This window comes from Chrysemys picta, chromosome 8 (genome assembly GCF_011386835.1).
Source record: "Chrysemys picta bellii isolate R12L10 chromosome 8, ASM1138683v2, whole genome shotgun sequence".
NCBI classification, from domain to species: Eukaryota; Metazoa; Chordata; order Testudines; family Emydidae; genus Chrysemys; species Chrysemys picta.
Window position 1 is genome coordinate 28,634,536 of NC_088798.1, and position 13,246 is coordinate 28,647,781.

Consider the following 13,246-nt stretch of genomic DNA (forward strand, 5'->3'; position numbering starts at 1 on the left):
CCAATTAGTCCTCGGGCTCAGTGTGTTCAGCAGGTCAGCCCTCTCCATCTGCTATCTGCCCTACTATGAGGGAGGAGGCAGAATTTATGCTGGTCCTCTTCTCCCAGTTCATCCGCAATTGGTTGTGTGAAATGATAACTTTGCCCCACCCACTCTGCAAGGCTCCTGTTCCCTTAAAAACAGCGTGATGGCATTTCCTCCCAAGCACCATTTATTCCTGGCACTGCTTCTGTTCTATCAATGTCTCCTAGGTCCTTGTAGATACATTGGACTGTTCAAAATCTTAAAAGGCAATGCCACGTAATAGGGATGGACTGACCCCGTAGGCACCTCGATCCTTAAGGAACAGACTGCTCCCTGACACAAACATTCACAGCTTTTATGCATGTGGTGTACAAGGTTTGATGATGAGTCTTTAGACACTGAAAAATATGCAATACTATCAGTGTATTAAAAGCAGGAGCTTTTCCAGAAAATGATATAAACTCTTTAATTTCATTCAGGTTTCTTTTTTCATTTCCTTGTAGAAGTTAAGAAAGGATGTGGAAACCCAAGTCAGAGTTGCTCATGCTGCCAAAAATGTGGCATTGGTTAAATGTCCTCCGGATCATAAAACATCTCTTCCTATAGAAAACTCAGGCCAAAATTCACTGGAAATTTGTCTCTGATGCTGCCTGTTCTACTGGTAGAAATACTAGAAAAAACACTCAGAATGAGCCTTTCAGAGCTCTTTGCTGTTCACAGAGGAAATGAGTTGTGCCAAGATACAAGGAGACATGCTAGATAACTCATAGAGGGGCCTTCCAATTCTAACAACCCTGTGAACCAGGAAGGGGACTTGATGGGTCATAAGACTGGTAATGAGCTACAGAGCCTTTCATCTCTAGATTATGAATTTGAATACAGCCTCAGTCAGTAGCAATTAAAAGTTGTTACTATCTGATGATTGTTCAGTACTAAGGAGCCTATTGTTACTATTTCTATCTCAGCAGTGCCTAGAAACTCCAATCCCATTGTGCTTAACACTGTAGTGATCTCAGTCCAGTTCCTGGCATTACAGCCTCATGTTACATAAAACAAAATTTGGATCTAACTGGCATTCTTGAGGGCAGTCACAGCAATGAGGTTGAATTTTTAGATTCAAATAGTAGCTAGATATCTAACACGTTAGTTTACATATGTAGGTGCAGCTTTAAATCCTACATTACTTGAGCACTCCAAAACTCTCATTGAACTCAGTGGGAGTTTTGGTGATGCAAGGAATTCAGAATTTGTGCACACACATTTTAGTGTTTACACATGAAAAATTGCTTGCACAGAGATATGGGTGCAACGTTAGAGGTTATGCTGAGGTCCTCTAGCAGCCGGACCTAATTTGTAATGCAGAAATTGAATCTTTTTAGAAGCAAAGCCAACGTATATTCATGGGGTTTTACAGTGTTACTGTAAATTAGTCAGTTGGACTAAAATATTACATGTTTGGGAGTGTACTGACTGTTAGAGGAACACTAAAATTCAGACTATAGGCTATACTATGATGTATTAGTGGAAGCCGGTCATTTTCAGAAGCCAGTTCAGGCCTGTGAGTTTATGTAATAGTAAAGCTTTGTGAACAATTTGTAATTATTATGAGTTTAGGAGAACTCTATAAATATAAGGCTGGATTCTGCTCACCCATGATTCAGTGAGCAAGGACAAAGGATCAAACCTATCTTAAAAACTTTGAGGTGCCCCTTTCTTTGTTTTAGCGCTGTGGAGAATCTTTGATTATGTTCTAAGCCTTTAAGTCCTGCAATCATCTCTAAACCTGTGTTTGTCTTTAATCAATAGAGACATTAAGGAAGGAGTAATGATTCTGAAGGAAAATTAGCAATTATTTTCTCACCATTCTGACACTGTTCGGCTTCACAAAAGCGAATTCCTTCAGGAACACAGATAAAGGAATGGACATGGGGAATTCCATTCTACAGATTTAAAACACATTTGTAAGTAAAACTGTAATGCATTGTAATATAACTTTTAAAAAATGAACTGAAAGAAACATCCAGAAAAACACATTAGTATTTTTTAGAACTGTCGAGTAATTGCAGTTAAATCACACGATTAACTCAAAAAATGAATCGCGATTAAAAACATGAATTGCAATTAATCGCAGTTTTAATCACACTTTTAAACAATAGAATACCAATTGAAATTTATTAAATATTTTGGATGTTTTTCTACATTTTTATATATATTGTATTCTGTGTTGCAATTGAAATCAAAGTGTATATTTTTTATTACAAATATTTGCACTGTAAAAATGATAAAAGAAATAGTATTTTTCAATGCATCTCATACAAGTACTGTAGTGCAATCTCTTTGTCATGAAAGTGCAACTTACGAAGTAGATTTTTTTTTGTTACATAACTGCACTCAAAAACAAAACAATGTAAAATTTTAGACCTGCAAGTCCACTCAGTCCTACTTCTTGTTCAGCCAATCGCTCAGACAAACAAGTTTGTTTACATTTGCAGGAGATAATGCTGCCTGCTTCTTTTTTACAATGTCACCTGAAAGTGAGAATTTGCATGGCACTTTTGTAGCCGGCATTGCAAGGTATTTACTTGCCAGATGCGCTAAACATTTGTTTGCCCCTTCATGCCACCATTCCAGAGGACATGCTTCCATGCTAATGACGCTCATTTAAAAAAAATGTGTTAATTAAATTTGTGACTGAACTCCTTGGGGGAGAATTGCATGTCCTCGGTTCTGTTTTACCCGCATTCTGTCCTATATTTCATTTTATAGCAGTCTTGGATAATGACCCAGCACATATTGTTCATTTTAGGAACACTTTCACTGCAGATTTGACAAAAACGCAAAGAAGGTACCAATATGAGATTTCTAAAGATAGCTACAGCACTTGACCCAAGGTTTAAGCATCTGAAGTGCCTTCCAAAATCTGAGAGGGACGAGGTGGGGAGCATGGTTTTAGAAGTCTTAAAAGAGCAACACTCTGATGCAAAAACTACAGAACCTGAACAACCAAAAAAGAAAATCAACGTTCTGCTGGTGGCGTCTGACTCAGATTATGAAAATGAACATATGTCGGTCCGCGCTGCTTTGGATTGTTATTGAGCAGAAGCATGAAGGGACATATGAATCTTTAGCGCATCTGACACGTAAATATCTTGTGACACGAAGTACAACAGTGCCATGAGAATGCCTGTTCTCACTTTCAGGTGACATTGTAAAGAAGAAGCGGGCAGCATTATCTCCTCCAAATGTAAACAAACTTGTTTGTCTGAGCAACTGGCTGAACAAGAAGTAGACTGAGTGGACTTGCAGGCTGTAAAATTTTACATTGTTTTATTTTTAATGCTGTTTTTTGTACATAATTCTACGTTTGTAAGTTCAACTTTCTTTATAAAGAGATTGCACTTCAATACTTGTATTAGGTGAATTGAAAAATACTATTTTGGTTTTTTACAGTGCAAATACTTGTAATCAAAATAAATATAAAGTGAGCACTGTACACTCTGTATTCTGTGTTGTAATTGAAGTTAATATATTTGAAAATTTAGAAAAGATCCAAAAATATTTAAATAAATGGTATTCTATTATTGTTTAACAGTGCAATTAATCATGATTAATTTTTTTAGTTGCTCCATTAATCGTGATTAATTTTTTAATTGCTTGACAGCCCTAGTATTTTTATATACCTTTTCTAGACGCCGCCATGGTACCTCTTGAACATAGGCCTTGACGTACACCACATGACAATATGAGGAAATGAAGTGATTGCAGATATCCAGGGCAAATTGTTCTATAGTTTGGATCTAAGAAAACAAATAACACATTAAAGAGCACCAATGATCTAACGTATATTGGCATACAGAATACAACATGCACAGTTTGTCTGGATCACTGTAAATATTTTGATTGAAAATGGATTTTGTGGATTATATGGATGCCATTCAATTCTGGGTTTATAAAGACCTGTCTTTCTACCCACCTAGTCAGCATGCACTGTAAACTACAATAGGAGCTAAAGATTCACATTCATCAGCGATCCCTTTTTCCTTAGGTATAGTATTATCCACACAAAGGAAAGGAGAGGGCAGGTAGAATAACAGGATTGAGAGAAGCCACCACTGGTACCTGATCCTTAGAAAATGTAATATCAGAACATTCCAGGTAGGTGGTCTCCTGCAGAACGCTAAAGGGTAAAGATGGGATTTCATAATGAGACTGAGAATTTGGTCCATAATGTGGTATAATTAAGATATATGGAATTAGCAGATTAAAAGAACAGCTGAAGCCACTGAACTGGGGGTAATGATACTTATTTTCTTTAAAAAGCTTTTTGAGATCTGCTGATGGAAAACACTATATAAGAGGTAGGTATGATTATTATTATTTATTATGAAAGAGTGCACAGCTGTCCTACTACAAAAGGTACCTGAAGACAGGTGTGAGAACAGTGCTGGCTTTGTCAGACAAAAGACTACACCAGAAAACTGAAGGGAGGCCCAAATTCCAAGTTTAAGATTCAGAATTGGATTCATACTTTTTCAAAGTTCAGGGGTATCAGATCCAAGGGGTCCAAATGCAAAAAAAGATTCATGATGGGGAGGCAGGGTTGTCAACCAAACCTAAAAATGTCTTCCACATATAAAATAAGGCTTATCCACACTTGTGCACCAAATACCAGATGAGAAAGTCAATGTTGTGTATGAAGAACTAGTACTGGAAAAAGGAAAGATCCAGTTCAAAATCTCGAAGGGAGCTTCAGTGCCAAACTGGAAAGCAGGAAGCAAGAAAAACCTATGAAAGAGAGTAGGAATTTTGCATTAGCCAAACTCTTTTCAGCTTTTGCCTGGAGAAGAGCTTCTCGACCTGGGTGAGCTTTGGAAGGGGATAGAACAGGGCAATGAAAGAGCAGAGAGGCTCTTTTGAAATATGTTGACAATAGAAAAGTAAGTACAATGATCACTTCTAAACAAATCTGGGGCAGGATCATAAATACCAGTCAGCACAGTACTAAATAGAATAGTTTAAAAATACCCCTTTGCATTTTGCCAAAGATAAGACGATGTTCTTCATGGTGTCAGTAGGGATAACAGCAGAATTTTCTCCATGCAAGTACTCATTGACAGAATCCAGTCTAATATGTACACAAGCTTCCACTTCTTTAATGAAGTGTTTCTTGTCATCTCTTCTAATGCGAAGGAGTTTAATCACGTTCTTTCCATACTCGGAATTCAGGACTTCCACATCTTCATTCTGCAGCGAAAACACAGGCATTTCTTACTCAATGGAGATCACAGTTATAAAGGAAGCCAGAGCCAGGCTCAGCTGGTTTAAATACTTGTTTCTTTATCAATGGCGATCATTTTATTTTTGTGTTTATCCTGGAATACTACAATAAGTAAGGTCACACCCAGGGGAAGGTGTGAGGTTCTGGCAAGAAGAAAGAAACCATTTTAAGGAGTTACTATTATTAATAGTAGTAGTGGTATTTAATGTTTTTATTGTAGAAGCCTCAACTGTTATAGGCCCTGTTGCACTGGGCACTGTACAAATACCCCATTTAATCTGTCTATTGTCTGGAACAAGGAGAGTTATAATATGCCACTATGGCTATTAGACTTGATTCACCACTGGGTTACTTTTGGTTTATATTCATTGTTATCAATGGAGTGTCACATGTTAGACTGAAATCAATGGAGTTACACCAGCTTAAAACAGAAATTATACACTGCTGAATGAGGCCCATTATTATTATTGTTTGTTGTTTGTATTCTGGTAGTACCCAGGGACCCTAATCATGAAACAGGACCCCATTGTGCTACACACTATGCAAACACATAAAAACAGACAGTCTCTGCCCCAAGGAGCGTACAATCTGAGTATAAGACAAGAGACAATCAATGAATACAACAAATAGGAGAGGAAAAGGAAACAATGAGACAAGATATTATGTCTCTCTCAGCACATTGCTCAGATATTTGAGTAACAAACACCCCAGGCTGTAAATCTAAGTGACTATAAAGTGTTTGATGGAGTGACTCTGGATTTATCTTCCTGTAGCTGAGATCATCCCTCACTCTGGAGCATCAAGCCATGCCATTGCCTCAGATGTACACACTCATTTTCTGGCTCGCTCCTGGAAATAATATATGCAACCAGCCAAAAGGTGTCAAACTCCTTTTAAACCTCTCCCCAAATTTATAACAGCAATAGGGTGACCAGACAGCAAGTGTGAAAAATCGGGACAGGGGATGGGGGGTAATAGGAGCCTATATAAGAAAAAGACCCAAAAATCGGGACTGTCCCTATAAAATTGGGACATCTGGTCACCCTAAACAGCCACAAAATATAAGCAGAAGCAGTAGGGTCTTGCATTATTTCAAAGCTACTAACTCCCTGGAACACACTTATTTCTCAGACTAAGGTTTTCTTTCTACATATTAACTTGGTTTATTTTTCTGGTTGGCATTTTTTCCCTATTACCTTTAAAAATATATTTATGGTTTTCAGTTACTGCTGAGGTTTCTAGTAACAATCCAACTAAGTATTTAAAAGAACATATTATAATTATTATGTCAACGCATTCACAGCAAGCTGAGTACTTCACAGAAAACGTGTAAATGACAAGTCTTTACTCCAAAGTCCTTGCTGTGTAAGTGGTGGATCTGTTACACAATGAGACTATAACATACACCAGGAAAAGAGGTGGTCAGAAAAGACTCATGTTACCAATATATGAGGATATTGTTACTCCAGTTAGGCACACAAATATGTACTGGTCCAAAAACGGTGGAATGGGTGGGTGGGATTTTGGGAGATCGTAGGGTCCTAAGTAGTGATTTGAATGGATCAAGGATGGAGGTTTGACAAATGGATTTCAAAAAGGTATGCCAAGCTAAGGGGCAGGATGGAGGAAGGGGTGGAAACACTTGTGAAAAAAAGAGACAAAAGGGGTATCAGATTGGCAAAGCGGAGGGTATGGCAAGAATGCAGAGGAAGATCAGGTGAGATATTTAGGCAGGTTTGTGAGACACTGTGCCCCATGTGACACTCTGTGCTGCATGTTCACCACTTTTATATGGTTTGATATATCCTGTACAAAGTATGCCTTGTGTGGTATCATGTGAAAACTCATAATCTGCTGACCATTATTATCTTGGTAAAATGTGTGTGGTAACTTTGTATGTAAAGTTATGAGACTACTGTATTGCAATGATTTTATGGTAACATGTTACAATGTTAGAAAAGCAGGCTCAAACTAGTTTTTCGGAGACAAAGACACACTTGCAGGTCAGCAGAATGCTAAAGAGTCATTACTAAGGTCCTACTTGAATCACAGGATGATTGTCAAATAATTGCAGCTGAGTTGCGGACAAGATATGGAAAATTGCAGAAAAGTAATAAAGGACCTTTATTAATTGCGATAATTTGGAAAAGCCAGAGAAGACTTACTTGTTTAAAAAAAGTTTTGTGGAACAATATAAACACTCAAGTTATGCCTGCAAATTTTTTTGATAACCAGACATTTTGCTGCAACTATATTGTAGTTATTAATGTGCAGGGCTGACAGCCTGAGCACCGCATGCACAGGGCTGGCAGCCTGAGCCCCAGCAGCTGGCAGCTCAGATAAATTAGGTTCTTCTGCACTAATGGGGGGAAAAGTGTGTGTTACAAATGCCAAAATGTATGCAAAATTGTGGACTGTGAAAAGTAAGCTAATTACAATCAAAATTGTGGTGGAAGCCTAATATTGCAGGATCTGCAATTTCCGCAATATTGGAAATTAAGTAGGGCCTTAGTCACTACCTGTTTAATTGGAGATTCCCCAGCAGCGACATTGTAAACAAGTATTTACAACTCATCTGAAGGACATACGCAATGGAACTGCTGATCCCATGACCCAGCAAAGACTTTTCCAGTACAAAGGGTCAGAGTATAAAAAAGAGAGACCGTGACCACCTCACTACCTCTCCTCCCCCATCTCTACTCACGGCAGCGAGACCACTTGAAAGACAATAGGAGCATCATTGGATTGGGGGGAGTGGTCCTAATTGGTAATCTTTCCAGTTAGTATGGACTGCTGAAAGTTTCTGGGGGAGAGAAACCTTTTTGATTTCAAATCTTATTTAGCTTGGTAAAGTTCAGGAATTAGTTTGCAGTTTTATCCCATGTGTAACCAGTTCTGACTTTTATGCCTTTATCACTTATAATAATTTCAAATACATTTTTCTCTAGTTCATAAATTTTTTATTCTTTTACCTAATCCAGTGTATATTTGGATTGAAGTGCTTTGGAACTCCACGTCAGCCAGCAAGGCTTGAGCATATAAACATTACCCTTTGTTGCAATGTCGGACCAATATGAGCTTATGCTGTACAGGGTCTACTGAGAAGTATAAGTCGCACATTCCTGGGACGCAAAGCTGGGGTTGGGGAATTTGCAGGTGTTGCCCTGTACGTAGTTCATGAATGGCTGGGAGAGCATTCATGTAACTTTGCTAGGAATGACTTTAAATGCTAATGGCTGTGTGAGAGTAGAGCTTGGAGAGGCTGCTTGTGAAAGGCACCCTGGGCTGGATGGTTAAAGGGACACAGAGGTTCAACAGTCCAGATTGTACCCTGGGGGTGTCACAAGGGGCTATATGATGTACGATCTTGAAAGTAAGGACAAAAAGTTTGAGCTTGATGGTCAGCAGCACAATGGGGATCTGTAAGGGATGAGGTTAGGAGGAGGTGATTGCAGTAGTCAACAGGTGGGAGTTGATAAGGATGTGGGAGAGTGGTTACAGCATCATGAAAGAAAGCAAAAAATGGTTTTTTTCAATCTCCAGAAAGAAGCAACAGTAGTTGATCAGAGGCGCTGGATATGGGGAGTGAAGGAGAAGGAGGTTTCAACTGAGTGATAGGGAGGCTAGTGGTGGTATCAGTCATGATGGAGAGAAGAGGTAGTGGAAATAGTGTGGGAGGAAAATACTCCATTTATAAAAGTCTACAGCAGATTCACTCTGTATTACATTGCTTTCTTTGTACTATAGCATAAGATGCAAGTGCTATATTGTCATGTATTCGATAAGAAGTAGAAGATGATGAAGAAATGCTAAGGATACATATTCAATGTCCTTGAGGTAGCACGGTATAGGACAATGATACCACTACAAGAGACTACCTCAAACAGGCAACGTCATGCCTCAATAAATTCCCTTAAAATACTACCAACTGTTTGTAGTACAATTCTGCCCCACCTTTAATAAAAAGGAAAACCTCTAATAATGAGCCAATTTTTGTTGGTTGCTTTAAAACAGTTTTGACTGTAAATGCTTTATCTGTACATCAATGCGGACAAAAAAGTTTGCGAGCTCCAATATAAGGTTGCAATTTTTTCTGTACTACTGTTCTTCTGCACTACACGCTGTTCATATGATATACTTTACATGGTATATTAATCCTATTCCTTCAATATAGAATACAATATGATAATGAGAAAATAGGTTATTTCCATAGATTTTGCAACAGATGCATTACATTAAGTGCAATGCTGAGAACACAGCTGCTACTAATTTTATATTTTAAAACCTATCAATCAAATTGTTTTATTATTGAGATTAATTACTAAGATTAATGTGAACTTGAAGATGAAGTTCAAACTTCCAGGGGGATGAAACTGAATCAAATAAGAGAAATGCACTTCAGAAAACAACTCCTTTAAAATCTGGTATTTGCTCATTCTGTGCAGCTGACAGAGAGACTCTTTAGAGAGTCACTTTGCTTTGCTGTTACTTAGTTCCTCCATTGTCCCCGGGGGCAGCTGAAATTTCCTGCAGAAGTGAAGATGGTGACCAGGATGATGGTAAGTAAAGAACATATGCAGAGAAGTTTGGGAATGTGAAATTATTAAATAGATGGATTACAGAACTGTACTGCACATCAATCAGTGTTTTCATCTTTTCTACTTTGTAGGTAATCTTTGAGCTATATGTCTGGAGAGTGAAATGTAGATTACTGAAATCTGATTGAATTTCATTGTAAATAACCCATCCTTGCATTATGACTAACTGCAAAATTATCATTGGTTTACAAAGTATTAATTTTGTATGTCCACAGAGCCTCTAGGACCTGAAAAGTTCCTCTGAAGGCTCAGTTTTACAAAGTATCCTTTTTTTTTTTTTGCGTCCTTGAGATTCAGCAAAGATTTTTTTCTTTTTACTCATGCACTGAACCTTTTGTGAAACACTCAGACCATGCTTAGTTCTGTTTCATGTTTGCTTGCAAGCACTCCTACCTCTACCTCTTCTGGCCATTGTACCTCGGCAGTTCACATGCTCTCCAGCAGAAGCCTGGGTCTCTGTACTGTCATGGACCGATACAAGAAGAATCGTTTCTGTGAAGAACTTACAGTTGACATTCTGGACAGGGCCAACAAGCAGGTGCAATACCACAGAGAGAAGGATTCAGAGCAAGTGGAAAGGCACAGGCAGGCTGCTGAGTGCAGGCTCCTGCTGTGCCTTCCCCAGGGCCTGAGTCCCCTCCATGTTACCATGCGCTGCATGCCAGGAACAGTATGGACAGTTCGGTGGTTGGGTGGCCCATGCAACCAGTACTTAGCAGCAGCTGGACAGGGCAAATCTATGCCCAGCATACTTCCAACCTTGTGCTGATCCCCTCCTCCCTGCATGCATCCCCCTCTATGCACACACTCCTGCAGGTCTCCACAACTGTGCAGTTGTGGCAAGCGCATGCTAAACATACAAGAAAGGTAAAGGAGAACATGCTAGGGGACACACAGAATTAGGGGCTTTTTTTTATGGCACTGTTTGCACTGTTCAATGTTTGGTTTATACAGTTTGCTTTATCACTGGTTGTGGTAGTAGTTTATTGTTGTTGTTTTGGTGCTCTAGGGAAGCTGGTTTACCTGGCAATGCTGTGATAGTGTTTTTGTAATACAAGTAAAGGCTTTTATTTTATTAAGAAATTTTATTACCGTCACTGTATCATGTTCTAGTGTGTGTTTTAAATAATACACATAAATACAGGATACAGTGCTACGGGCAAGCAGCACGGTCCCCCCCCCATTACACCCAACCTGAGTATGGGTGGCACAATTGAGCCTTATGTGTACAGCTGTTTTTTGCCATCCATATATTCGAGTATGTAAGGCTTCCTCCTTATTCTTCTGAGCATAATTGTTCTTAGCCCCTACATTTCTAAGCAATTTCAAAACTGTCCATAATCTACAGACTGTACTGTCACTTCCTTCCCTCCCCCCATCTCTGACCATAAAGAAGTGAGTTAGAGACTGTTAATTTACGCTGTGACTTGGCATTTTTCCTGTGGGTTCAGGTTAGAACTGTAACTTTTTTCATATGTGTTTACTGTATTTGAACATGTGTGTAGGAGAGATTTCAAGAAACCAATCAAATACTGGCAATCTGCTCATCTCTTCTATTTGCATTATCCTTGTGCTCTATAACTGGAAGATGCTGTTTACAGTCTCACACTGTAGCCAAGCAGCAGGCAGAAATGTTCTGTATACTAGAGAAAAAAATGGGGAAATGCAAAAATAGATATCTATTTAAAGGCAAGTATCAGTTCATTTGCAATTTCAGTAGAGATTGTCTTAGCCCACACAGTTTGGATCTGGGTTTTCAGCACTTCAAACTTAGAGGTTATTTGGATCTGAAGTTTTGGGATCATTTGCAAAATTTTGATACAGATTTGGATTCCAATTTCAGAAATCCAGCAGTCTTTAGACCTTAGGTATAGGTGCAGGCTGATATCTCAGTAGCAGGGCTATACACTATTTGAGTTGTCACTATTAGTTACTGGCATAGGGGCTGTCACCACTGTTAATGTTTCAGTGCCTTCATATGGGTCCACGCAGTCTGAACCACTGATTCCCCCATGAAAATGTCTGCAAAGGAAACTGATATTGCAAAAGCCAATGCCCAACAACTGTAACTAGGTATAGATTTCATTCCCTTTTCCTCCTCAGAAATAAGAACCAAACTATTACATAGCACTTAAAAGTGTTCAAAGTGCTTCACTGAAGAAGTGGATGCTTGGTTTATGAATCACACATTTGGGGGGTTAGAAACAGGTGTAGCTCCAATGCTGGTTCTTTTTTATTTTAAACAGCTTTGACTATTTTTGCTTTCATTGTGTATATTTGCATGATAAATGAAAGGTATCTAGTATCAACATAGACAAATATTAAGAAAGAACAGAACTCTGTGAAGAATTCTAGGATCAATGAGATAAATTGTATGGATCTTTTAAAGGGATAGGATCTCAGGCAACCTGAGTGAAGCTCAGATTGTACTTCATTGATTCAGAAAGCCGGTACATGTTATATTCAGTCATCTAGACCTGAAATATCTACACTATTAAAAATACATGTGTGTACATTTTTCTTTTTAAATCTGCCACTCTGTTGTCAAGCAGTTAAACACTGAACACACCAATATCTTCTGTTCTGGTGATTTAAAAAATATTCCAACTTTTGTTCTCCCCGCTGCTGCCCACCTCATCCTCTGCCCTGGATGAGGTTCTGCTGCTGGAGGAGAAACCTAGTAGCATCCTCTTTCGGCTGCTTCTGAAAGGAGCCTGTTGAGATGAGGCTGCTGCTTCAAGAAGGCTGATGCCTCAGAGCCGTGGCCTGGAGATGGGGGAGAACTGGTTGCCTGGCTCCTTTTCTAGGAACCCTGGAGTCCACTTCTCCTCAGTGCCCAGGTGAACATGGCTGTTCTGGCAGGGGGGCACTGTCCCCCTCAGACAAAATGAGAACATTAAAACAAACTAAAGGTGGCAGTGTCAAAATCAGACACAAGAGGGCAGATCCTTTAGTTGGAATAAACTGTGCTATGACAATTTACACTGGTTGAGGATCTGTCCCAACATGCCTGACACAAACTCCCAAAAGCAAGGAAATGTAAAGTTAAGCCACCTCACAGTACATACCTTCTACTTGTCTTCCCATAAGCACACACCTTACTGTCACCACAACTATTGGATACCACTGATCACACTCCACAACTTGAGCGCTGCCCACTCCCACCCTTTCTGCACACATGCCTTTACCAGATTATTTTCCCCTGCACTGGTGGTTGTGGATGTTTGGCGTAATAGTTAATTGTTTTGGGAGAGGGTAGTTTGGCAAAGGGCTGTTAAAGGGGTGATGGACGGTTGCCATCCTTTGCTGAGGAAGGGAGAGTTAAGAAAATTCAAAGCACAGAAAA

General features: G+C 39.2%; 1 protein-coding gene across 1 annotated transcript in view; it reads right to left on the reverse strand.

Annotated features, from left to right (window-relative positions):
* The window catches only part of LOC101936730 (uricase-like), a 29,316-nt gene that overhangs the window by 11,474 nt on the left and 4,596 nt on the right, over positions 1–13,246 (reverse strand). The window contains exons 2-4 of the mRNA XM_005294443.5: positions 5,050–5,268; positions 3,705–3,821; positions 1,886–1,964 (exon numbers count right to left, since the gene is read on the reverse strand). Coding sequence (XP_005294500.2) covers positions 1,886–1,964; positions 3,705–3,821; positions 5,050–5,268 — 415 coding nt within the window. The remainder of the gene's footprint in view (positions 1–1,885; positions 1,965–3,704; positions 3,822–5,049; positions 5,269–13,246) is intronic.